Here is a 26,073-nt window from a genome sequence, read left to right on the forward strand (position 1 = left end):
CTCTGGGCAGCTAACAACAATAAAAATTATTTAAAATGTATATAATTATGGCTACTTGATAGGATCATGGCATCTTTTATAGTGGGGCATTTTAGAAGGCACCAAAATTCTGTCCTTTTTAAAGGTGTTGCATATCCAATGCATGCAGAAGAAGGGAAGCTTCAACTGCACGATTTTGGTACCATCTTGATTACTTCTACAGATGCTCTACAGATTGAGAATGGATAATTGTGCAATATTAACCGTTCAGCAAGCTAATAACTAGTGTTCTATTTTAAATGTACCTTTGGAGTGAACATATATCGCAGTCCATTTGTAGCTCCATGAAGTGTTAAGACTCTGATCAAATATATCATAAGGACTATATAAGGTAATATAGCTGTTACATAAACAATCTGCAAAAAAAAGTTACATTTGTTAGAAGTGCAAATATTTCTATAGCTGAGAATTAATATCTTTATTTTAAATTCTAAATGAGTTTCAAGAATATTATTTTGCATTCTTTAGCATTATTAGCTTGGAGGAACATTATCCATGGGGTCGCAATGGGTCAGACATGACTTTGTGACTAACAACAACAACAAGCATTATTATGCTATTATTTAGCATATTTAGCATTTAGATTAAATTTCAAATGGTGACTATATGTATACCAATACTGAACTTTTAGTGATGACCTCAATCACTAAAATAAATACTTCAATGTTATGTAATATTATTTGGAATGACCATAATTTAAGCTCTGCCTTCTTATGAAAAATAAATAAATTACCAGCTTTAATAATCTTATATAGGTAATTCCTGACTTACAGTTGAGCCCCAAAGTTCCATTACTAACCAAGACTATTGTTAAGTGAATTTTGCCCAATTTTATTACCTTTCTTGCCCTAATTCAGTGAATAACAGCAATTAAATTAGTAACACAATTGTTAAGTGAATCTGGCCTCCTCATTGACTTTGCTTGTTAGAAGGTCACAAAAGGTGATCACAGAACGCAAGGACATTCAACCGTCATAAATACATGCCAGTTGCAAAGCATTCAAATTTTGATCATGTTACTTGGGGATACTGCAATGGTAACTGAAAAATGAACATAAGTCACTTTTTTCAGTGCCTTGTGGCTTCGAAAGGTCACTAAACAAATAGTTATGTTGAGGACTATCTGTAGTTAGCTAAAAATGGTAATATTCTAATAGTCATTTAAATATCATTTAGTAGGGCAAGTTTTCAAATCTTTCTATGACAATGTTTAATGTTGTCCCAGTTCAGTTCAGAATTTTTTTCATGTACGTGCACATATGTACAATCATGCACATGCATCACTGCCTATTTCATTTCAACTATATATATTTTTATTCATATGTCTATAAAAATCCTTCTATTAACATGAACTTTTGTGATAAGAGAAATTCACAGAGCTCAGAGCCTATTTCTCTGTTAAAAAGTCACCACACTAATTGTCTTTACTCATACTGCGTTTCCCTGAAAATAAGACCTCACCTAATAATAAGCCTAATTGGGCTTTGAACGCATGCACTAAACTAATCCGCCCGAACATAACCCCCCCCCCCAAGTATATAAGCGCATACGCAGCCAGTCCCTGCCATTTCTTCTGGTTGCTTGCCGCCTAAAAAAACACAAGGTGAGGAGGTAAGGCTGGAGGGGGAGAAGGGAGGGGGAAACATGCCCTATGCACCCTGCATGCACCCGACCCCACATGCACCCGACCCCACACTTCTGTCAAGCTACTGATAATGGCTGCTGCAAAAAGAGTGACAGGCCTAGTGATGTGCCTTGCGCCTAACTCCTTGCCTCCTGCCACCTCTAGCAACTGTGGCTGCTTTTGCAGTTGCAAAAGAGGCAGGAGGTCCAGTGACGCACATTGCACATTGCTGGGCCTCCTCATTGCTTGCCTCACGTGCCCCTACCACTCCCGCAACACCACGATAGCCACCATGTATCTCCTGTCACCCTAATGGCCACTGCAAAAAGAGCAGCAGGCCTAGCGACATGCCTTGCCGCTTGCTCCCATTTACTCCTGCAGCTGTGAAAAAATGAGAGGGAGAGTGGGGAGAAAGAAATAAAATAAAATAAAAGAGAGTGAAAGAGTGAGTGAGAATGAGAGGGAAAAGAGAGATAAACAGAAATGAGAGAGAATGGGGAGAGAGAAAGGAAAGGAAAGAGAGGGAGAGGGAGGGAGAGAAATGAGAGAGAAAAAGAGAAAAATGAGAAAATGATGGGGGAGAGAATGAGGGAGAGGAAAAAGAAAGCGAAACAGAAATGGAGGGAGGGAGGGAGAAAAATAAAGACACATTTCCCCCACACAGGGAAACCACAATTGCAGACTCTGATCTCTCACACAGGAAAACCGCAATGCCAAATCCCAACCACCACACCCCAGGGTTTTGGATTAATGAATTTAATTATCTAAAATTACTTTTATTTTGATCCCCAGACAAGATGAGTTTAAAAAGAAAAAGCTATTCCATGGAATTCAAGAAGGGAATCATGGAGGATTCTCAGAGCAAGAATCTGGCAGCTTTCTGCAAAAAGATGATATTGGATCTCCATATGGTCCGAAAATGGAGAGTAGAATGTGATAACCTCAGTCAACTGGTACAAGAATGGTAAGTGTGGATCAGGTCGGCAGCCATTATTTCCTGAACTTGAAGAGAGCATCTCTGAATGAATCGTTGACAGAAGAGCAAAGGCTTTGGTTGTATGCAGGACTGTTATTTAACCATTTGCCCTTGCAATGGCACCACAGTTGGAAATTACCCAGGAACAATTCAAAGCCTCTCAACACTGACTGGATAGCTTCCTTCAGTGACATGAACTGCCTCTGAAGAGTTCCGCCTCACTGTTCAAGCTGGAAGATGGTGAACTTGTCAAATGGGCACTTGCATTCAAGTTGTTCATTGATGTTATTGACTTTTCCAAATACCACTATTGAACATGGTCGCCATGGATGAAACAGCAGTATTTATTGGCCAAGGAGCTCAAACAACTATTGATCAGAGGGTGGCCACATCAATTTATATTCCTTCAATGGGATATGAAAGTACATGTGTGATGTGCATATTGGCTTTTCATATGGATGCAACCAAAGTCACACCGCTAATAATAAGCAAGGGAAAGAAGGACAAAATTGAAAGGGTTTCATGGATTTATGTCCTTGAAACTGAAAAGGTCGGGTTCACCCAAGCAGCTATCAGGAAGTGAATGGAGCTAATGATCCCACTTGTTGTGTGAGGTGGCCAAAGAGCATGGTGATCTGGACTCAGCCAGCACTCACCCTGCCAAGGACATGAAAAAATGTCTTGCCCAATGCAGGATTGATTAAATTATGATATCTGCAGGAATGACTGGCTATTTCCAGACACTGGACATCGCTATTAACAAGCTGTTCAAGGACCATCTCCACAGCCAAATAAATAAATACATTGAATACCGAAAGGTAAGAAACCAGAAAGGGAATTTTTTGAAGCCTGGCCTGCCAGAGCTTGTGAATTATGTTATGTATTGAAAATGAGTAGTTGAAGTTCTCACTCAAGTCCCCTGTTGAGATGGGAAAATAATTTATTCTGACTGGTTGACTGGCTGACAACCTCCTATAAAGAGGTCAGCCAGGCTATTGAACTTTGTTACCATTTGAGTTAATAAACAGGTTTGACTGAAGATCACTCTGGCCTCAACTCTGTTCTTCATCCAGAATTTAACACTGGTGATGAAGGTGGGATTGAATGGAAACTGATACTGCAAAAGAGCTGATCACTGAACCACTCAAGAGCTGAAGTCACTGGAGGCGATCCACCGTTTGTCACAGCTCCATTGACTATAGGCTCATTGACCCAGATTGCTGGGGCTTGCAACAATCTGTTGGAAATGGCAGCGCTAACTATGTTTACTCCATACAACTCAGCCTCTGAGACTTGGGACTCATAATTGCTCACTTCGAATGTTTCCTTGAAGCCAATGAGTTTACGGAAATCTTGGATGACAGGAAAAGGGCATTATTCCTAAGCTTCTGCGGCCAGACATCTTCGAGACGGCCAGGGCTCTCGTCGCTCCTTTGGTCCTTCAGTCAGTACCTTGGGTCACACTGCAGAACAAGCTACACCAAACCTTCATGAATTGCTCACCGACACACTTTCCATCATTGCAAATAGGCAGAGGGCAAATTCATCAACAAATACATTGAGCCCTTCGGAAGACAGCACTGTATTGCAAATTCAGAGACTTAGATGACCTTCCTTTGGACAAAGTGGTTCGTGGAGTGAGGAACGCCAAGTTACAGTGCAAGAACAGACCTCACCCTACAGATGGCAGTCGATGAGGCACAAGCAGTCAAAATGTCAAATAAGTCAATGGCTGAGATCCAGAAATCAAACAGTCCACCAGCAATTGCTGTACACCATGACAATGTGGACCACAAGGAATCAATGGATGAAGATGAGAACATCCATTGGCTCAAATGTCACAAAGAGAAAAGCATGACCACAGAAAAAAAGCAAACAGCATGTGCGGGTTGTAGCGAGAATCCCCCGCAAGCGGCGTGTAAATTTAAGAACACCATCTGCCAAAGGTGTGAGAAAAGGGGACATTTGGCCAGAGTTTGTCATGCCATCCAACCAACAAGACAATCTGGCCCCCAAAGATCACAATAAAAACAACAAAATTATGGAAAAGGCTGTGTCACTGTCTCTAAGGGCACCTGCTAGGCAGAAACAGTCATTGGGCAACCCAGCCTTTCCTATGTTAAGAAGATCCATGATTCAGGGATCCCCTTGTCACATGGAAGTGGACACAGGATCTTCTATGACCATCATCTCCTGAAGCACCATAAAAAGACTGGTGCCAAAAATTTCTAAAAGACAGCTGAAATATGCCATCTTTACCTCCCAGACTACCAAGGGAGCAGCATTCCTGTCATTGGAAGTGGAACCTTCCAAATAGCATTCAAGAACTTTGTGGGGTCCCTGCAACTGATCATGGTGGATGGCTCCCTACCAACTCTATTGGGACTAGACTGTTTCTCCTCCCTGGGTCTGGGAGTTAGTGGCATCAACTCCATCAGTGACTCAGATATTGAGACTTTGACCTGGGAGTTTGCTGACATTTTTGAAGGAGATCTGGGCACGTATACAGGTACACCCATATCCTTTAACCTTGATCCCCAGGTTGCTCCAATCTGCATTAAGCTGTGACGAGTACCATTCGCATTACGCTCAAAGGTGGATGAGAAACTAGACAAGCTCATCACCCAAGAAATCCTGGAACTAGTCAACCATGCAAAATGGGAGACTCCAATTGTGACTCCCATAAAGCCAAATGGCTCTGTCCATATCTGCACAGACTATAAATGCACTTAAAACAAGGCGCTGCAGCAAAACGCATACCCGGTGCCAATCATGCAATATCTGCTGCACTCTCTGAGTGAAGGGAAGGTCTTCTCTAAACTGGACCTTCCCCAAGTTTACCAACAACTACTTGTTGATGATGCAACAACTGAAGCACAAACAATCATAACACATTGGGAAGCCTTTATGTGTCGCCAGCTGCAGTTTGGGGTGAGTGTGAAGAGTGTGGTTCTAGGAAGTGGAAGAAAGAAAAATGCAAGATCGCTGTCCAACAGGTAGAGTTCCTCAGCTACCTTATCGATGTCTCAGTGTTACACACCACAAAGACAAAGGTCCAAGCCATCTAGAAAGCTCCAACACCCCAGAACAAAACTAAACTCAAGCATTCTTGGGGCTCCTAAACTTTTATAGTATTTTTTTTTTGCCACACAAGGCTTTAGTAGCTGAGCATCTTCATCAACTGCTAAACAAAAAGACATATTGGTCCTGGGGCCAAAAAGAAGCCATTGCATTCTCAGCTGTCAAAGACCTATTATCCTCTAACAAAATCCTAGTACAATACAATGAGAACCTTCCCTTAGTTCTCACCTGCGACACATGGGAGCAGTCCTGAGCCACCGATTCCTGAATGAGAGAGACTCTCCGATTGCATTCTTTTCATGAACTTTGTCACTGGCTGATCGAAACTACAGCCAGTTAGACAAGGAAGCCTTTGCTGCGGTCACAGGAGTCAAATGCTTCCACAAATAACTATACGGCAGATGCTTCAACCTTATGATGGACCATAAACCACTACTGGGCCTACTTGCTGGGAATTGACAGATGCCTCATGTTTTGTCTCCTTCCATGATGCACTAGACAATTTTTGTAGCAGCACACAACTACCATCTCATACATCAACTGGGAAAGAACCTGAGCCATGCTGACAGCCTCAACCAATGCCTACTTCTGACCATTATAGAAGACCTGACCCCAGCAGACTCTGTCCTCCTAATTGACAACTTGCTGCCCAGCCTCATTATAGTGGCAGAGGTCACTGGACACTCCCACAAAGATCGGGTAATTGCCCAAGTTCTCAACTGGGTGTAGAGGGGGTGGCCAAAGGGACCAGTCAACGCAGAGCTCCTGCCCTTCCACACCAGGCAACATGAACTGTCAGCTCAAAGGTGTTGTTTACTTTGGGGAAATAGAATCATAGTGCCACAGATGCTGTAGGCCACCCAGGTATTGTAAGAATGAAGGCACTCACCCGTAGCTATGTCTGATGGCCCAACATGGACAAAACTATTGCTGAATGGGTCATGTCGTCAGCCTTCCAAGAGTCGAGACCAGCACCCCCATCAACTCCTGCACATGAATGGGAAGCCACCAAAACACCCTGGTCAAGAATCCATATTGACTTTGCGGGCCCCTTTCAGGGACAGACATTTATGGCAGTTGTAGATGTATACTATAAGTGGGTGGAGGTTGTGCTAATGACAACAACCACCTCAGATGCTGTGATCAAGACATTCCAAAAACGTTTTGCATCCCATGGACTGCCAAACATACTAGTGTCAGACAATGGGCCACAGCTCATGTCAAACCAATTCGAACTGTTCCTGGTGGGTCATGGCATCTGTCATGCCCTGGTCACACCATTCCATCCTTTCAGCAATGGACAGGCAGAGAGGACGGTATGGTCAGCAAAAGAGGCACTGGCATGAATGGGCCTGGTTCCTGAAGCAACAGCCAACGACCCACCTACTCCAAATGCTGAAAAGACTGAACTGCACAGGTTGGGGTGGATGCACCACTATCCTGCCTATCTACAAGATTGCACATACTAAAGGCATAAATTTAAATATGTAATACTCTGTCTTGGTGGAGAGGGATGTTACATATTGAAAATAAGTAGTTGAAGTTCTCTCTCAGGTCTCCTGTTGAGGTGGGACAATACTTTATTCTGATTGGTTGACTGGCTGATAGCCTTCTATAAAAGGAGCACTGTCAACCATGCTATTGAGCTTTGTTACCGCTTGAGTTAATAAACAAGTTTGACTGAAGATTACTCTGGCCTCGACTCCATTCTTCGCCCAGAATTTAACAAATTGGGTCAAGAATGTGTGGGAGAAAATAAGTGATGACTGTGTTGCAAATGCAATAACAGCATGGACAGGAGGTACTCTTTTAAGGAGACTGCTATTGCTAAGCATGAGTGATTGGGACCAATGGTTTTGAATAAAATGGACTCACAAGAAACATAGACTGGAATTCAGGATGTGCAGAGTTTTGATGATGTTGTAGAAGATGATTACATGACTAGCATATTGGAATAAATTGTTGAGTTTGAATAAATTGATGAATTTGAATAAATTGATTGTTGTACCATACATGAACATTGTGGTTTCCTTGTGTGTGGGTTTAGGGTTTGCAATTGTGGTTTCCCTGTGTATGGGAAATAGATCTCTCTTTCCCTCCCTCCCTCTCATTTCTGTTTCTCTCTCTCTTTCCTCTCTTTCATCCTCTCTCATTTTGTCATTTCTCTCTCTTTCTCCCTTTTTCTCTTTCTCATTTCTCTCGCTCCCTCCCTATCTCTTTTTTCTTTCTCTGTCCCCATTCTCCCTCTCCCATTTATGTTTCTCTCTGTCTTCTCCCACTCTTTCTTTTTCTCTCTTTCCTTTCTCTCTCTCCATTCTCTCTCTCATTTCAGTTTCTCTCTTTTTTCCTCTCCCTTCCCTTCTCTTTTCTTTCTTTCTCTCTCTGCATTCTCTCTTTCTCTCTCATTTCTCTCCCTTCCTCCCTCTCTTTTCTTTCTCTCTTCCCATTCTCCCTCTCATTTCTGTTTCTCTCTGTGTGTCCTCTCCCACTCTTTCTTTTTCTTTTCTTTCTTTTTCTTTTTCCCTTTTCTCTCCCCAGTCTCTCTCTCATTTCAGTTTCTCTCTTTTTCCTCCCCCTCAATTTTCTTCCTTTTTCTTTCCTTTCTCTCTCCCCATTCTCTCTTTTTCTCTCTCTCATTTCTCTCCCTCCCTCCCTCCCTCTTTCTTTTCTCTCTCCCCATTCTCCCTCTCATTTCTGTTTCTCTCTCTTTGTCCTCCCTCTCATTTCTCTCCCTCCCTCTCTCTTTTCTTTCCTTTCTCTCTCCCCATTCTCCCTCTCATTTCTGTTTCTCTCTGTCATCTCCCTCTTTCTTTTTCCTCTCTCTCCTTTCCTTTCTCTCTCCTCATTTTCTCTCACATTTCTGTTTCTTTCTTTTTCCTCACCCTCTCTATTTTCTTTCTTTCCTTTCCTTTTTCCTCTCCCCATTCTCTTTCTCCCTTTTTCTCTTTCTCATTTCTCTCCCTCCCTCCCTCTCTCTTCTTTCCTTTCTCTCTCCCAATTCTCTCTCTCATTTCTGTTTTTTTCTCTTTTTCCTCTCACTCTGCCTTTCTTTCTTTCTTTCTTTCTCTCTCTCTCTCTCTCTCTCTCTCTTTTCTTTCTCTCTACCCATTCTCTCATTTCTATTTATCTCTTTTCTTTCTCTCTCTACCAGCCAGCTTTGCCAGTATATCAAACCTCATGGCGGTGCTGCAGTTCATGTGTGCAATGGCATAGCAAATCTTGCAGAATCCTGCTTCAAGAGGCAGCGGGACATCTCAGAAGCGAACAGCTGACGAGCGGCTAAGTTGCAGGGTCTTATTTTCAGGAAAACATGGTACAACTAACTATAATTGCCTGGCAAAATTAAATCCCAAATTATTTTAAAAGATTTTCAGAATTGTTTTTCTTGGCTTCCATTATATTTATAAAATGCCAGTATGTTCAACCCCAGTTCATTTCTTACCTTGCCGGTATATTCTGTTCCACGCAGAATACACAGATAGACCACTAGCCATGCCAGAATGAGACAAGCTGCTTGTTCCCATTGGATGCTTCCACTTTCCTCAATAGATGGAGAAATATTAAGGGTTTTCCTGTACCAAAAGTACTGAGTGGGTGTTGCTTTCTCACATTCTTCCTCATAGTTTGTGTGGTTAATATTCAGTGGACAGCTTGCCCATGGCAAAGGATCCTTCAAGGATGAATCACACATTAAACCCATATTGATTATTCCCAATATTGTCAGACAATCCAAATAAAAAGGCTGCAGTACAAGATATGGGGAAGGTGGGTATGTGGTAGAGCTCGTGAACTGGGTTTAATCCACAATGTGAGAAATCATCCATGACAATTTTCAGCCCATAACTGATAGTATTGTAAATACTTAACAATTTCAAGAGCAGGAAGTACAGAGCAAATTAATTAAAGGGGCATAAAGAAAATGCTATGGGTTTGAACCACTACCTTTAGAAGAAGCATTTGAACATTCACTCTGGAAATGGGCAATCTGCTGCTTGTTTTGCTTTATTTTTGTCTGCAATAAAGATTCTTATGTACCCATACTGTTCCTGTGAGACTTTTGCCAGATCCTAGCTATATAAAGTGTAAGAATCCTGACAATAATTGACTGTCAAATCTTGGGAATCTATGTATAATTATATCTATAATTAATAAGCAACAGAAAACTATATGACAAATTGGAAAGCTGCTCCTATTCAGTGACAAGCATACTATATTACATGAACAGGACCTAAAAAACCTGAAGCATTTCTGGACCATAATACAGTGGTTTGAGGTGTTTTTTAAAATAGTGTGTCATGATTGAGAAGAGATATTTAGTCATGATTTTTTTTTGGGGGGGGGTCAATTTGTATGAAAATCTATGAATTACTAATGAAGCTTTGAGAGATTAACATATTGAGTACTTAAAAAGAATCTTATTGTCCTTAGGCCTTTCCAAATCTATTCAATTTTGCTACATTTGTTTATTTTTAAATTTATTTGCCTCCCATCTTGTACCCAATGCCTCTAAGAGGTTTACAACATGAAAAACATGAAAAACATTAGACATGTCCATTATACAACAGCAGATACAAACATTAGCAATCATAAAGATAAGATGGCAAAGAAGAGCACTGGACATATGGGATGGAGAGGTGGCATTGAACTTAGTCAACTGCCTCCAGTATGAAGCCCCACCCATGGGATCCTAAGCCATTTGGCAGAGCAGGTCTTCAGGCTCTTATGGAAGGTCAGGAGCCAGTCCCATGTCTGGGGGTAAAATGTTCCAGAGGATAGGAGCCATGGCAGAGAAGGCTCTTCTCCTGGATCACACCAGCTGAAATCCCTTGACTAACAGGATCTACAGTATGTCCCCTTTGCTGTTGCTGGTAGGGCAAGCCAGTCTCATTGGGTGAGACTGTTCCTCAAATAGCCTGGAGTCATGCCATGCATGGCTTTAAAGGTTATGACTAAAACTTTGAACTGCACCCAAAAGCAAACTGGCAGCCAGTACAGCTTGTGAAGCAGTGGTGTAACATGGACCACTCTAGGTGTCCAAAGAACTGCCCATGGTGCCACATTCTGCACCAGCTGTAGCTTCCAAATGCTCTTCAAGGGTAATCCCATATAAAGTGCATTGCAATAGTCCAGATGTGAGGTGACTAGACTTGAATGACTGAGTGCAGGGATTCTTGATCCAAGAAAGGCTGCAACTGGTGCACAAAACAAAGTTGTGCCAGGGCTGTCCCAGCCACTCTTTTGTTTTATCTTTGACCTATATGTGTGCCACATATCCCATGCGGTTTTGTATTGTTCCCAATGTTTTCAATACTTGCCAGAGAGAATAAATGCAAAAAGGAGGACTAGATTGTTATACGTTTGAGGAGCCTTAGTGTTCTCTGAACTTGGTTGCTTGTTGACATTTCATTACTCAACAGGTAACATCTAAAGATATGAATACAACATTTTGCCACTAACTGACCATGTTGTAAGAGCTGTTGCACATTTGCTGTTGTCCTACAGAGAAAAGGATTGCTAGTTCTTTTCTATTAAGCTAATAACAGTAGCTTAAATATTTCATTAACCATTGATGATACCACCTAGTTGGATAATAAAATGTTTACAAACAAACAACCACGTTCTGAGAGCATCAAGGAATTCACAGCTTAGCCATTTTGTTATAGGCTTGCTAATAATATTCAGTTCTGTAATCACAATATTCCAAGGGATTGTTATGAATTATTATTTAAGTCAAAGATGGCCAGCATACATGAATTAACATTGGTTGTTTTACTCTACTAGAATCTCTAACAGCATTCATAAACTATATGGAAAATGGTGAAATATGCTGAAAGAAGGCATTCTTCCTCAACTGTAAAGTAAATGGAGATCTTCCACGTGCAGAAAGGATACTATTTTGTACTATATGAACTTATGCCCAGCACTGAAATAAGCAAAAGTAAACATAAGTTTTATTCTACAAGGAAATAAACTGAACAGGAATGCATTTTTATGATAATGCTCTGCATTTCCAACACACACACACACACACACACACACACACACTCAATAGATACTGCTATTGCACAGCAAAGTGAGAAGTCATGACAGTTATTGCAGGGAAGTTTTTTTGTTTGGTCATATATTCCCATTTCATCTTAGCGCACTCTGAACAACCCAAGTCCAAGAAGTATTATGCAATTAGAATTTTTGTGTAGAACATCAGGGAGATATTATTTTGTTTAATTGCAAAATGTATTTATTTCACTGTTATTTCAGACCGCACTGGTTATGCATTACATGGGCAAATGCTGCATACCAGATATTTGCTGTCTTCTAAAACCAATCCCAAATGTCAATGGAGCGCTGTATCCTGTAACCAGAGAGGTAGGATATGCTCACAACAACCTAAAGTGGTCTGCAAGATCTGGACAGATTCCCCAATCCAGATCAGTTTAGTAAACACATATTCAGCTAATTTTGCTAGAACCAGTGGCATCTGCAACAAACCACAATGACATCAAACATGAGGTTGTGTGCAATGATTCCATTATGCAAATGCCACAATTATGTACTTGCACCACAATGTCTGCTACAAGTAGATAAGTCATAGAATTTGCATGATGGTATTATCATATACATGTTATTGATAATTGTCTCATCTTTGTCCCTTGTGAAGACATATAGCTAGATCACACTCATGGCAAAAATTGTTCCAGTAAAAGATGGACAATGATTATTTAAAAGTGAAATACAACATAAAGCTGCCTCAGTTGTGGACTGAAGAGGCATAACATAAAATAATTATTGTTGACTGCAGTATGTTTATGCGATAGTGAGGAATATTGAAAGTAGCCCTTAGCAATACAATGCACAGGTGAGTCATATAATGTTCCAAACACTCATGCACATTTGTTCAGCCTTGTCCCATCTCACATTAGAGGAAATAATTTCTGGTCATGTTCACAAAAAACAGGGAATGTTGGTAGGAGAGAAAATGACGCTGGGGGAATCTACCAGGTAAGAGTCTGTCCCATCATAGAACAGGAAAATTAGCCACAAAGACAGTAAATTTTATGTTGGCTTACTAAAGGACTGATGAAAAAAACATGAAACCAGTTGCTTGCTTTGCCAATTAGAAAATTCAATGCTCACCCTCAGGTGTTAGGCCAATTAAATAAGCAGCATTTTCACGCTATAGAGTTATCTCTCGAGTCCTTCATATAATATATTTTTGCATACCTGGGAGCACACTAAAGTGGCAAAAATGCATTTGAAAACTGGATATATTTATTCCAATCCATCCTCCCCACCTCCTTTCTCCCTCACTCTCTCTCTCTCACTCTCTTATCACTGGAGTTTCTGTTGTATATAGGAGATGGAACACATACACATTCAACCTGTTCAATCACAATATCCTACCAGAAAGGAAGATAACTGACACATCGCTGAAGTTCAAGACATTGTTTGACCCACCTGAAATGAATGGAAAAGATACCAAAATGCCCAGCCATTTATAACATTGTAGTACATGGAGAGGAAAAATGACACAACAACACTGGCAATTCCTGAAAACAAGAAAAATAAGTCAGGCAAACAGAATTAATTGATCATTGTTAACACCCCCTCAGAAAGAATCAACAGAAATGTGGATGCTTTGAAAACAATCTCAGGTTTTTTTAAAGGTCTCCGTATAAGTTTAAAAAAGATGTCAGTAATTTAAGAATTGCTTTAACAAATTAACTGCTTAAAACAGCTTATAGAATAACAGAGTTGGAAAGGACCTTAACTGTCTTCTAGTCCAGCCCCCTGCTTAGGCAGGAAACCCTACACCACTTCAGACAAATGGTTATCCAACATCCTCTTAAAAACATTCAGTGTTGGAGCATTCACAATTTCTGGAGGCAAGTTGTTCCATTGATTAATTGTTCTGTCAGGATTATATTTGTACAGCTCATGCAGAAGCCTTAAAAATTAATGGTTGCTCTAATTAGCAGCCCAGATGTAGTGCTTACACTCCTGAGAAGGTTTGATACAGTGCTGACACTGTTATAAAGCTTGCAGCACTTCTAATGAATCATTTTTTGAAGATGCACAGTCTTAATCTAACTAATTCCCTCCTTTGCATATTTTCTTGTAATTATTTCAATGAAACGTTTCACATAAAAAGAACACCCAGAGTGAATGATAGGCCATTAAAATAGTAGATACTTCTCTATCATTCTATTTTCTGGATTTTATTGCAAATTTTGGTAGCAAAAGTTTGAAATAGTGAGGAAATGGAAGAGGGAAGCATTTTCATTAGAGAAGAGCTACAGGATCCTTCCTGCAGGAAATGACAACAAAAAAACCCTAAACATTTTTCAAGGGAATGGAATGGAATAGTTGGAATCTTGAACAAAGAGCTTTTCACATTGCAACAATTAATAGCCTGCGCCGCATAGAACCAAATGAATCCTCTCTACTTCTTTCCAGCAAATCAATAATTTCTGTAAAATAGTGCCATTCCTTCATGGATGAGTTGACCTGGCCAAAAACATCTCAATCAACAAAAAAAATAGATCCAGGAAACTACAGACCTATCAGCCTGACCTCAATACCAGGAAAGATTCTGGAAAAAATAATCAAGCAACGAATTTGTGAACACCTAGAAGCAAACAAAGTAATAGCCAAAAGTCAACATGGATTTGTCAAAAACAGATCATGCCAGACTAATCTTATTGCATTCTTTGATAATGTGACAAAATTAGTGGACCAGAAGAATGTGGTTGATATAGTTTACTTGGACTTCAGTAAGGCTTTTGATAAGGTAGACCATAACCTACTACTAGATAAAGTAGAAGAATGTGGGTTAGACAGCATCACCACCAGATGGATTCGTAACTGGCTGACCAACCGCACTCAACGTGTAGTCCTCAATGGAACTGCATCTACATGGAGGGAAGTATGCAGTGGAGTACCCAAAGGCTCTGTTTTAGGCCCAGTACTCTTCAACATCTTCATCAATGATTTGGATGAGGGAATAAATGGGGAACTCATCAAATTTGCAGATGACACCAAGCTGGCAGGAATAGCCAACACTCCAGAAGATAGGCTTAAGATACAAAAGGATCTTGACAAACTTGAACATTGGGCACTATCTAATAAAATGAAATTTAATGGTGAAAAGAGTAAGGTTCTACATTTAGGCAACAAAAACGGAATGCACAGGTACAGTATAGGTGGTACCGTGCTCAATAGTAGTAACTGTGAGAGGGATCTTGGAGTCCTAGTGGACAACCATTTAAATATGAGCCAGCAGTGTGCAGCAGCTGCCAAAAAAGCCAACACAGTTCTAGGCTGCATCAACAGAGGGATAGAATCAAGATCACGTGAAGTGTTAATACCACTTTATAATGCCTTGGTAAGGCCACACTTGGAATACTGCATTCAGTTCTGGTCGCCACGATGTAAAAAAGATGTGGAGACTCTGGAAAGAGTGCAGAGAAGAGCAACAAAGATGATTAGGGGACTGGAGACTAAAACATATGAAGAACGGTTGCAGGAACTGGGTATGTTTAGCATAAGAGACAGAAGGACTAGGGGAGACATGATAGCAGTGTTCCAATATCTCAGGGGTTGCCACAAAGAAGAGGGAGTCAAGCTATTCTCCAAGGCACCTGAGGACAGAACAAGAAGCAATGGGTGGAAACTAGTCAAGGAAAGAAGCAACTTAGAACTGAGGAGAAACTTCCTGACAGTTAGAACAATTAATCAGTGGAACAGCTTGCCTCCAGAAGTTGTGAATGCCCCAACACTGGAAGTCTTTAAGAAGATGTTGGATAGCATCTGTCTGAAACGGTATAGGGTTTCCTGCCTAGGCAGGGGGTTGGACTAGAAGACCTCCAAGGTCCCTTCCAACTCTACTATTGTATTAACACCTTGTGGATTGTGTTACATAATGTTAGAAGGCTGGTAGCTTAGGGCAGGAAAAACCATTCTAAAGATAAGTAAGTTGTACCTAACCTTAATTCCTCCTCTTCATAATTTATACTGTTATAGTCAGTTAGCTGAATTGCTTGCCTTAGCCGGTCTTACCTGTGCCTTTTCATGACACCTCAGATTGAAAGGGTCAACTGCTCTTATTCATATCTTAATTACGGTGTGCCTACATCAGTTTAAAGTTAATTTTCCCATTCATTAGATCCAGATGTCATAATAATTTACCAGGCAGTATTTGTTATTTTAAACAACCTTTCCTTCTGAATATACATTTAAATGCTTTGATATATCATTTCCCCTTATAGAGTAACTGTTTGTTTAGATGGCTCTGTTACTCTTCCAAAATGGTAAAATTGTTTCCTCCTCATTGTAGGAGGAAATAAAAGTAGGTAGGCTGCCTCAGGTTTTCTATAGATGATTGGATTCTATACATGACTGCTATGATTTTATCTTTGGGTGTATATCAGTTGGAAAATGCTTGCCTTCGGAGCCTTTTCTGGATTTTTAAGCAAGCAATGAATATATTTGATGCTAATGTCAAGTACTGCAGGTGACAAAAATTGTTTATTTGAAAACATTTCAAGTTTTTTCTGAATTAACAATTTAAAATTTAAAAAAGATTGATTATACATTTGCAACTTGACAGGATAGAAATTGTGCATGTAGTTTTTTTTTAAAGAAAAAAGCATTGTTTCTCCTTCCTTTCCTCAAAGCTTGAGTTGCAAAAGTGAGAACAAGATGTCTACAAACTTATTAAAGCTAGACCTCATTTTACAACCACAACAGAGCCCAAAATTTATGTTGTTAAGTAAGAAATTTGTTAAGTGAATTTTGTCCCATGTTACAACTTTTATTGCCACAGTTGTTAAGTGAATCATTGCAGTTGTTAATTTAGTAACATTTGTCAAGTGAATCTGGCTTCGCCATTGACTTCCCTTATCAGAAAGTTACAAAAGGTGATCACATGACCCTACATGGCATGGCAGAGTCATGAATATGAATCAGTTGCCAAGCATACAAATGTTGATCACCTGGCTATGGGAATGTTGCAACAGGTTTCACAACAATTGTGAAAATCAGTCATAATCCACTTTTTCAGTGCTGTTGTAACTTTAAACTGTCACTAAACAAATAGTTGTAAATTGAGGACTACCTGTAGAATCCCTAGACAGAACAATGGGTCTCTAGCAGATATATTAAAAATCAATTCTTATCTCTTGTTCTTTAAACAAGAAAAGCAAGCAATAGATGGATAAGAACCCACCAACTCCACAGAGGTAAGGACTTATAGCATTCCATGTGCCAATGCTCCCTTGGTGCATCAGTTGTCCCACTGCCAATTCCAAGAATAACAATGGCATTCCTTCCACAATTAACATAATCAAGTATGGGATTAAAAATCCACCTGCAAGATAAACAAAAGCAAATATAGATCACAATCAACAACTTGGAACTTAGCTAAAAGCTTTACATAAATGCTTAATAATGTAGTGTTTTTCCAACTTGACCATTTTAATATGCATGGGCTTCAACTCCCAGTGTTCCCCAGCAGTATGCTTGACAACGTATCTCTCATTACTTAAAGATAACTAGCGTATTTTTCAGAGTATAAGACGCACCAGAGTGTAAGACGCACCAAAGTTTTGAAGAGGCAAATTTTTTAAAAAAGTTTTTGCACTCTGCAAATCTCCCCAAAACAGCCCAGTTTTCGCGAAAACTGGCCCATTGTTTTTCAAAAAAAGGGCATGAATAGCCCTTAGGAGGCTTGTAAAGTGTTCCTGGGGGGGGGGACCAAAAATGAGCAAAAACCAACCCGTTTTCCCCCTAAATGGGTCTGTTTTTTGACCAAAAAAAGGCATTAGGAAGCTTATAGAGTGCTCCTGGAGGGTGTGGGGGCAAAATTGAGCAAAAAACAACCTGCTTTCCACTCATTTCTGCCCTCCCCAGCCCCCAGGAGCTCTCCGAAAGCCTCCTAAAGGCAATGCATGGCCATTTTGGTGAAGGGGGCGGGGTTTCAGGAGGCAAAAAATGCTGTATTCAGTGTATAAGACACACCCAGATTTTCAGCCTCTTTTTTGAGGGAAAAAGGTGTGTCTTATACTCCGAAAAATACAGTATTTTATTGGCCAAATCAATGCTGAAAATTTCTAAAAAATTCTTTCAACAAATTTCTCTAGAAAATACAAGGATAAACAATTTTAAAAAATCAGAACATAGCTCCTGACTTTGATAGCAAGAACTTTCTCCACAATGAATAAATAGAATGAGAATTACGGTATATGTTTCAGAAAGGACACATACCGAATTTCAGGTACAAAGTACAAGAATTGGTCTATACTATATTCTCAATATAATTTTTTTTAAAAAAAAACTATGCTAAACCAGAATTTTCATAATCATGCTTGAAAGAATAAAGTATACTCGGTTCATGTGCTAAGCCAAAAACAAGCAACCACATTACAGATGAGCATCATGTGTGAATCTAGTCATAGAAATGAAGTCACATATCTCCATGGCCACTTCTATTCATTCCAAACTACATCCAAAATGCATGTTATTATGTTATAACAACACAGGTGCTGTTCTTTCATGCTTGCATTGCAACATCTATCTATGAATATTTTTTAAAAAAACTGTTGTGAGGCACATTTTGTCACTTGTGCCTCTTACCCTCCTTTACTTGGCTCTTCTTCAACTTTGTGTTATAATATAGAATTGCTAGGTACATTCCACAAACGTTAGGATGTGTGTCCATCCAGAAAGAAAACTTAACAACTTCAATTTGATTCACCTTTGGGGAAATGGATTTAGGCATGCAGATTATAGCATACAATATAATAATATATGAAACTGCTTAAAATGAGTCCCAGTGGGGCTTTTTCTAAGGAAACAATTGCTTCTAAATGCAAAAGATTTATATCTGGCTTTGCCTGGTGGTTTATTTCTTGTTCTTCCTTTTTCTAGAATTGGAACTTGATAATTAGTCTATATAGACTGACTGGGTTTGCCAGAATAATTTTATGTAAATTACATCTAGACTAAGTACAATTTTCAAACAGTTCAGATAGAGTGACAGTTAAAATATAACTAATTGCTATAAAAACATTAAATTAAATTATAACCAAGGAAAGTGAGAAAAATCAAGAGTGCATAAACACCTAGGTTTTGGTCTAGTGGTTAAAGTGCTGGCCAAGAAACCAAGAGATGTGAATTCTGGTCTGGCCCTAGACATATAAGTTGGATGAATATTTGGGCAACTTTGGATCAGTCATCTTAAAGTGGAGTAAAATATGGATTAAAAATATAAGAATGAAGACGTGGCATAAAAGGGACAGTTGGAAACTTGCTTAAAGGGACAGGGAAATGTCATCAGCCCTCAACCACAACATGTTCCAGTAAAAGTCCCTATGTCAAAAGTCCAAAACCACAAGGTTCAAATAAAGTTCGTTAATGGCACGTAGCCCATACCTGTAACAAAAGGAGAAGTAAGACCCCCATCTCCTTATAGGGCTTTTCCCCCAAGGTAATCAATAAGAAATAAGTTAAGTGTTTCCGTGTTACACTGTCTTTGAGAATGTATAAGAATGCGTGCTTCGATAATAAAGGTTGTTCAGAATTTCCAATGCTAGCTCTTTGCTTGCTTTCTGAGCCTGGCTGCCAAATAAACTTTTCCTGTATCCTGAGAAGTCTAAGCCTGTCATTTTCTGCAACAATCTCTCTCAGTCCAATCCACTTCTCAGAATTGAAGAAAATAGGAGGAGGAAATAGTACTACAAATATGTATGTTCTACATTTTGAGTTACAGCCTAAGCTAAAAAAATAAAATAGAGCCAAAACTGATAAACAGAAATAAATATTTCCTAACTGAAATCAATAGAACCTTTAGAATATATAACTAGGATTGAGCTGTGCAATTGACCAAATCTATCTTAAAGCTATACTTTTTCAATTTTTTATACCCCCACTCTACCAAAGGGGATTAGTGAAGCCTTCTCTCCAAGTAGAACCAAGATTGAATCCAGCTTGGCCTAGCTAGCCACACTGGTGAAATGAGGTTTTCCATCCATCATCCATCCACCCTTCTTACCTCTGACCCCACTCCCTCGCTTTGAGGTGTGGAAAGTTATCACCCAGCCCTCTCCCAGAAAAATGAAACATCCTAGGAAATATTGAAAAGGCAGAATATTATATTTCCCTGGATGTGAAAAGGAAGAAACATGGGTTAAATTGAGAATAGCTCCCTGTAGCTTCCTGCTTCCACCCACTTTGTCAATGGGGCATTAAGAAGGCCAAGCCAGTCCCTTTACATAATAAAGAGTTCTCCCCTTCAGCTCCAGAGTGTTGGGATTAAGGCATGATAATATTGGTCCTTTACCCAACTCACCACATGGCATCTGAGAACTCAACCAAACCTGGATTCAAAATGTAGCCTAGAGAGTTGCCCCTGCATTCCCCATGGGAGTCTGACAACCAATCAGAATACAAGATCAAGATCAAAGGCCAGAGAGGGCATAAAACCAGGGATTCAGCATCTCAGCCCTTCCTTCTCTTCTTCTTCCCAACATTGAAGCAACCTTTTTCTGTTCAGGACTCAAGCCATGTGGTCCTGTCCACCATTAAACCATTAAAGCAGCCTTCGTGTCTCCAGTGTCTTTTTCCCCACTTGGAGCGGAACCCAGAAGGGCATTTCTTTCAACAGGTACTTAGCAAGTGCTAGTCTACATATTTTTTCCTAATAACTGCAATCTTTAATTTGGAAAAATGCCTAAGATTGCCTAAATGGTATTAATCACAAGGTATCATTTAAACAAAAACATCTTGAGTAAATTATCTTTTGGCTTTGAAATGCCAAACTTCTACTATTAAAGAAAGGCTAATGTTGAAAACATGTGACGTATTATGGCTAATTCATTAGATAAAGTGAGGTAGCTGATTCTAGTAGATATTTGGCATTGTGAAAAGGCTGCAATTAATTATCATTGGATTTTTATTGTCAGAGAGAGAAGTGCTTGTTGAATATTCTGTCTTAGAAGCCATAACAATTTACATGGCCTTGGGTATGATGAACTATGACCAGGATTGGGATGAAGAAGTGTTGCTAATTACTGGACTTTGGGAAAGAAATAGCAAACAGAAGGTGGCTCTGCTCAGAATGGATCCAGTGATTGCAGCTAAATAAAAAAGCTAATGAAACATGTTCTTCGTCATTTTTCTCTAGACAAGGAGAGGAATTAAGATTGCCCACAAGTGCTCCAATAGTTGCTCTTCATGAAGAGATTGCAAAGCAGCAATCTCCTGCGTGTGTGTGTGTGTGTGTGTGTGTGTGTGTGTGTGTGTGTTAGAATTCTGGGAGATGAGGAAAAGCCATCTTAGCTAAAAACATTTGGCACCTTTCCAATGGACATTAAGTTGTAAATTCTATTTTTAATCATCTTTGTAAATTGTTAACTATTTTTCAATTATTAAAAATAGAATGGAATAGAATGGAATAGAATAGAAGTAGAGCTGGAAGGGAACTTGAAGTTTTCTAGTTTAATCTGCTACTAAAGCAACAGACCCTATATCCATGATGGCAAACGTATGGCACGCATGTCTCTCTGTGGGCATCTGCGCAGTTGCACCAGCCCAACTACAATCGCATTTCTCCATCACGTTTCACTCAATCAATTCCAACTTCTTATAAAAGAAAAAGATCTCGTGAAGTTGGAATTGATTGAGTGAACTTTTTCACTCTTGCACTTTACAATGGGGGAGAGAGGATCTCGTCCTCCTCCCGAAGCCCATTATGAGGCAGAGCCACAATGCGAACCTGCATCAGCTCAGCTCAGCAAAAAAAGAAGTTTCTTTTCCTGCAGAGCTGCCTGTATTGGGATGCCCAATTGGGATGCCCAATTTTCCTGCAGAGCTGCCTGTATTGGGATGCCAAGGTACAAGCGGGTTGGAGTGGGGGCAAGTAATTCAGCCTTCTGGTGCAGTGTGGGGCTTTGGGCGAAGGCTGGAGGAAAGCACCGCTGGCTCACTCACACTCTCTCCCTCCCCAGTCTAGCTTGACACAGATGGCAGCTCACATTGCCCTTTCCAAGTCTGTTGTCAGTGAAGCTGGGCCCCAGTGAGGGTTGGCTTTTTGCCTAGCTTTGTCCAGTTATCAGGGAGGAAAAGGGCTGGGGGTCTGGGGAGGAAGCCTGCATCAAGCTAAGCTGGGAAAGATGGCTGCGAGAGAAAGGGAAACCGGATGAGGCGGACTCAGACATTTTCCGGTCCTCATCCCAGAAGTAGCAATCTTGCACGCTCCCCTCTCAGCTAGTTCTCTTCTTCACATGGGATTGGCCAGCAGTGGGAATGGAGAGGTAGAAGGGGACAGCGGTGGTCGCTAGCATTTTCATTTTTTTGTATTTTATATATTGACAAACTATTTTAAAAACTCAGTTAATTTTTATCTAGTCTTATGAACTTCAAATATATATATACATACATACCTACATACATACCTACATACATACATACATACATACATACATACATACATACATACAGTAACACATATGCTAAATATAAATCACTATGTTCTGGGAAGAAATAATGTTTTATCATTGTGGTTAGGAACACAATGTTGCCTATGCAGGGATGTTGACTTGAAAATCTAAAAGATTGTGGAAGATGTCAAGCTGCTACAACTTAAAGGGGTGGATGCTGAACATTCTTTTCCAGCTCAAATGTTTATCCAATCTGGGGAAGAATATGGAACAATGAAAAAACAAAACTCTTATTTAAGGTGGATTTTTCTAAATCCCTTAGGTTTTATGTGATTCAAAAAACTTTGCTGGTACAGTATTTTAACTGAAAAATCTTAAATCCTGGAAAGTTCCCTCAAATTAAATGTTATTAGGTGCCTAGATCAAATGTACGTCACTTTGTACCATGTAACCCAAATATCTACTTGTACTAGCCTCCCTGCATCAGCTGGTTTAATTAACTATGATCATAACTTTTTTTAAAAAAAAGAATGATTTATGGTTCAAGCCTTGAAATCCTAATTGATTAAATCAAATATAATTTTTAAAGTTTAGCTTTCTCCAGTTTTTATTTTTTTTAAAGCCAAAATATTTATGTAAATATCTATGATTTGGTGTTTAATCTCCAGGATTAGCAAGGCAGTCTATAAAATCAAGTGATGAAGCTGAAGCAAATGCTCAGCATAATCCATTTTATTCAGGGATTTATTTTCATGGCCTTCTGTCTGGGCCTCTGGTAACAGGCATTTTGGGCAGGGAAACCTCCTCTTTGAAAGATATTCTTATTGAATCAATGCAATTGTACAGCTACACAACAGTACAAAGAAAAGGAGTTTTGCCAATGCTTTTAGGTCAGCAAAGACATTGGGAAATATATCATGGAAACCAGGGGTGGATTGCTGCTGGTTTTACTACTGGTTTGCACCTGCTCGCGTGAGGCATGCTGTTCAATGTAAATTGTTCTGCGCACATGTGCACGCACACACACAGTCACTGAAATCCAAAATGGTGGCGGCCCAGCGGTGGCAAGGGAACCAGTTCCGGGGAGTGGCAGGCCTGGGTTGCTGCCAGTTCTGCAACCTAGGCCTGACTTCCACTACCGGTTCAACCGAACTGGGCTGAACTGACAGCAACCACCTATGATGGAAACCCTCATAGATTGACTGCCAGAAGGCAAACAGATTATTAATTTCACTCTTCCTAGTAATCCTTTTTCTTCTGAAGAGGTGGGCCCATTTCCATATCAAGCAGAGTTATTTTCGATTCCTAGTGACCATATAGGTAGATCTTCACCAGCCACCTATTTTGCTTACTCTCTAAAAATGTGTCTATTTGCAACCAGCAATATACTTGAAAATAAAGGATGCTTATAGACGTTTATTTTGTAACACACTAGCTTCCATTTTATTTATTTTTTAATTAAAATAATTTTAAGAACTAAACTAAGGTAGGAAATGGAATTTGTCTGGCCCAGGACTTAAAGAAATAATATCTATAGTGATTCTAAGTCATCCAGGTCATGGTTATCCCAAAGGGGATTTTTCAAGAGGCAATCTGGTTTTTCTTTGAAGACATTTCATTTCTCATCCAAGAAGCTTCTTCAGTTCTGACTGGGTGCTGGGGAATGGAAGGATTTATACTCTTTGCAGACAGCTGATCATTTGCATTTTTAGTGAGTTGTTAAGGCCCCTGGAGGTCTATCTATGTCATCAGGGTCACCTGAATGATGCAAATGGATGTGGAGCCTTCTTGGAACTGTTGAAAGGATTGTGTTGTAGACTGGAGACAGAAGATGTAGTATCCCTTCCCCCCCTGTTGAGAGAGGACTGTTCAGTTTTGATACAGATGGCTTCTTTGACTCCTCTTTCAAACCAACAGTCCTCTCTGTCCAAAATGTGGCATTTGCTGTCTTCAAAAGAATGGCCTGTGTGTTTTAAATGAGATGGGTTTGTTTTCCCATGTTATGCGATGCATTTATGAAGTAATTATTTTGTTTCCTCAATGTACAGATCTGCACATGGCTTACTGCATTGTACTGCATATACCACATTGCTTAGTTTGTGTCTGGTGTTCTATCCTTGGGTTAGACTTGGGGTGGAGGGGAAAATAGGACCGTAAAATTAAACAAAAAGTTCCCACTATCTTCAATGCGCTACGAATTTATTGCAGTATGTCTTCTTGTTTTGTGTCTTAATAAAAGTATATATATATATATATATATATATATATATATATATATATATATATATATATATATATATATATATATATATATATATATATATATATATATATATATACATTTTAAGCCCACAGCTTGAAGATGGCAGGTGAGATCCTGCCGAAACGTTGCAAAGACAATCTCAACCTTACACGGGAAAAGACCCGAATACAACAAAACCAGCATATATATATATATATAGCTGATGAGAGCTAAATACTTGAAATAGATCTATACTAGTCTCCCTTTATTTATTTATCAGCACAAATACATATATATAGTACGTACAAAGGTAATTTGGCTAATAATACACAACTTTTCAACTCCATCAGCAGTTACAACAAGAGTAGTAATAGCACTATAGGTAGTCCAAAATAATTGAGCCTAGAATTGCAAGTTGCTGCGGTCGTAAATTGAGATATCACATGACCAAACCTGATTTTTCAACAATTGTTCAGCAAACAACATGGTGGTTAAACGAATACATTTTCGCCAATAGGCATTTTTCCCCCAGAAACCAAAAGTAAATGCCAGAAACCAGCAAAATCATTACAAATCATGGTTACATAATTGAGGAATGCTTGAAACAACCATAAACGTGAACCACCAAGTACCCAAAACAGGATCATGTGTGCATGGTGTAAGTGTGTGCACAAATGTATATGTGCAGCCCCTGTAATTTTGAAAAAAGTTCATAAGTAGCTTTTGCAGGACCAGCATAAGTGCAAATGGCTGTTAAGCAACAGGTTGTAAGCGAAGGTAATAACATCTTTCATACTAAATTAATATTAAGACTAATATTTGGTTTAGAAAATTACAATCTATTAGGTGCAAAAAAGGGAAATATACTAATGGGAAAAAAAGAAGCAAATGAGATTTTTTTTGTGATGAAAAGAAGAAATGTCTCATTTATGCTGATATTCTTTGCTTGCCTTGAAGATTGGAGCAATTGCTTATTTCTCCTTTGTGACACCTGAGGCTACTCTGACAACAACAACATAGTTTTAAAAATGAACCCACCTATTCTCAAATGGCAAATTCAGAAGCATAAATTCTACTTACCTCCTCCATGCATCTGGCATAAATAAGGAAACCGCCAAACATTCCCAAGACCTACTGCATAAGAAATACAGGCAAATATAAACTGGAAATGATTGTCCCACAAAGGTCTTGGTTTATCCATTTCTGCTCTTACGCACTAGCAAGAGTCGAATGTGTCTGGCTTCACTCTCCAAATACTCATCAAAGCCTGTTGGTGACACAGTGCCAACTCAAGAGAGTCCTCTTGCCAATTGCCATTCAAGATTTTTAATTACTAATCTTATTAACAGCACTTTGTGAAGTAGGAATGCTAGTTAGATAAATAAAGAAGAAAACAAATAGTAACCTAGGTATTCCAGACAAATTATTTAGATTTCAGTTGCATTTCTGGGAAAGATCTGAAATGTGATGGTTTAGTTTGCCCTTAAACTAGGTTTATGCCAAAAAAAGATTTGAAGTTACAAGATTACATTCTAACAACTATATGGGGTTCTGGAAACTATTTCTACTTGTCAGCAACTCCCATTTAATTATTCACAGAGGAAAATATATAGCCCAGTAGGAGCTTGAGTTAATGCTTTTGTCACCTCACAATAAAGACCTGGGCTGCAAATATCCA

General features: G+C 39.5%; 1 protein-coding gene across 2 annotated transcripts in view; it reads right to left on the reverse strand.

Moving 5' to 3' along the window:
- Window positions 1-25,672, reverse strand: part of SLC6A20 (solute carrier family 6 member 20) — a 71,018-nt gene extending 45,346 nt beyond the window's left edge. Inside the window, exons 1-5 of one of the 2 annotated variants that reach the window (XM_081971291.1) lie at window positions 25,476-25,672; window positions 16,945-17,085; window positions 13,176-13,267; window positions 9,163-9,390; window positions 285-395 (exon numbers count right to left, since the gene is read on the reverse strand). In XM_081971291.1, the coding sequence (XP_081827417.1) occupies window positions 285-395; window positions 9,163-9,390; window positions 13,176-13,267; window positions 16,945-17,085; window positions 25,476-25,596 (693 nt within the window). In that variant the 5' untranslated portion in view covers window positions 25,597-25,672. The remainder of the gene's footprint in view (window positions 1-284; window positions 396-9,162; window positions 9,391-13,175; window positions 13,268-16,944; window positions 17,086-25,475) is intronic. The other variant, XM_081971290.1, reaches the window with a different exon arrangement.
- Between the last annotated feature and the right edge of the window lie 401 nt (window positions 25,673-26,073).

This window comes from Natrix helvetica (assembly GCF_964273705.1).
Source record: "Natrix helvetica genome assembly, chromosome: Z".
NCBI lineage: Eukaryota > Metazoa > Chordata > Lepidosauria > Squamata > Natricidae > Natrix > Natrix helvetica.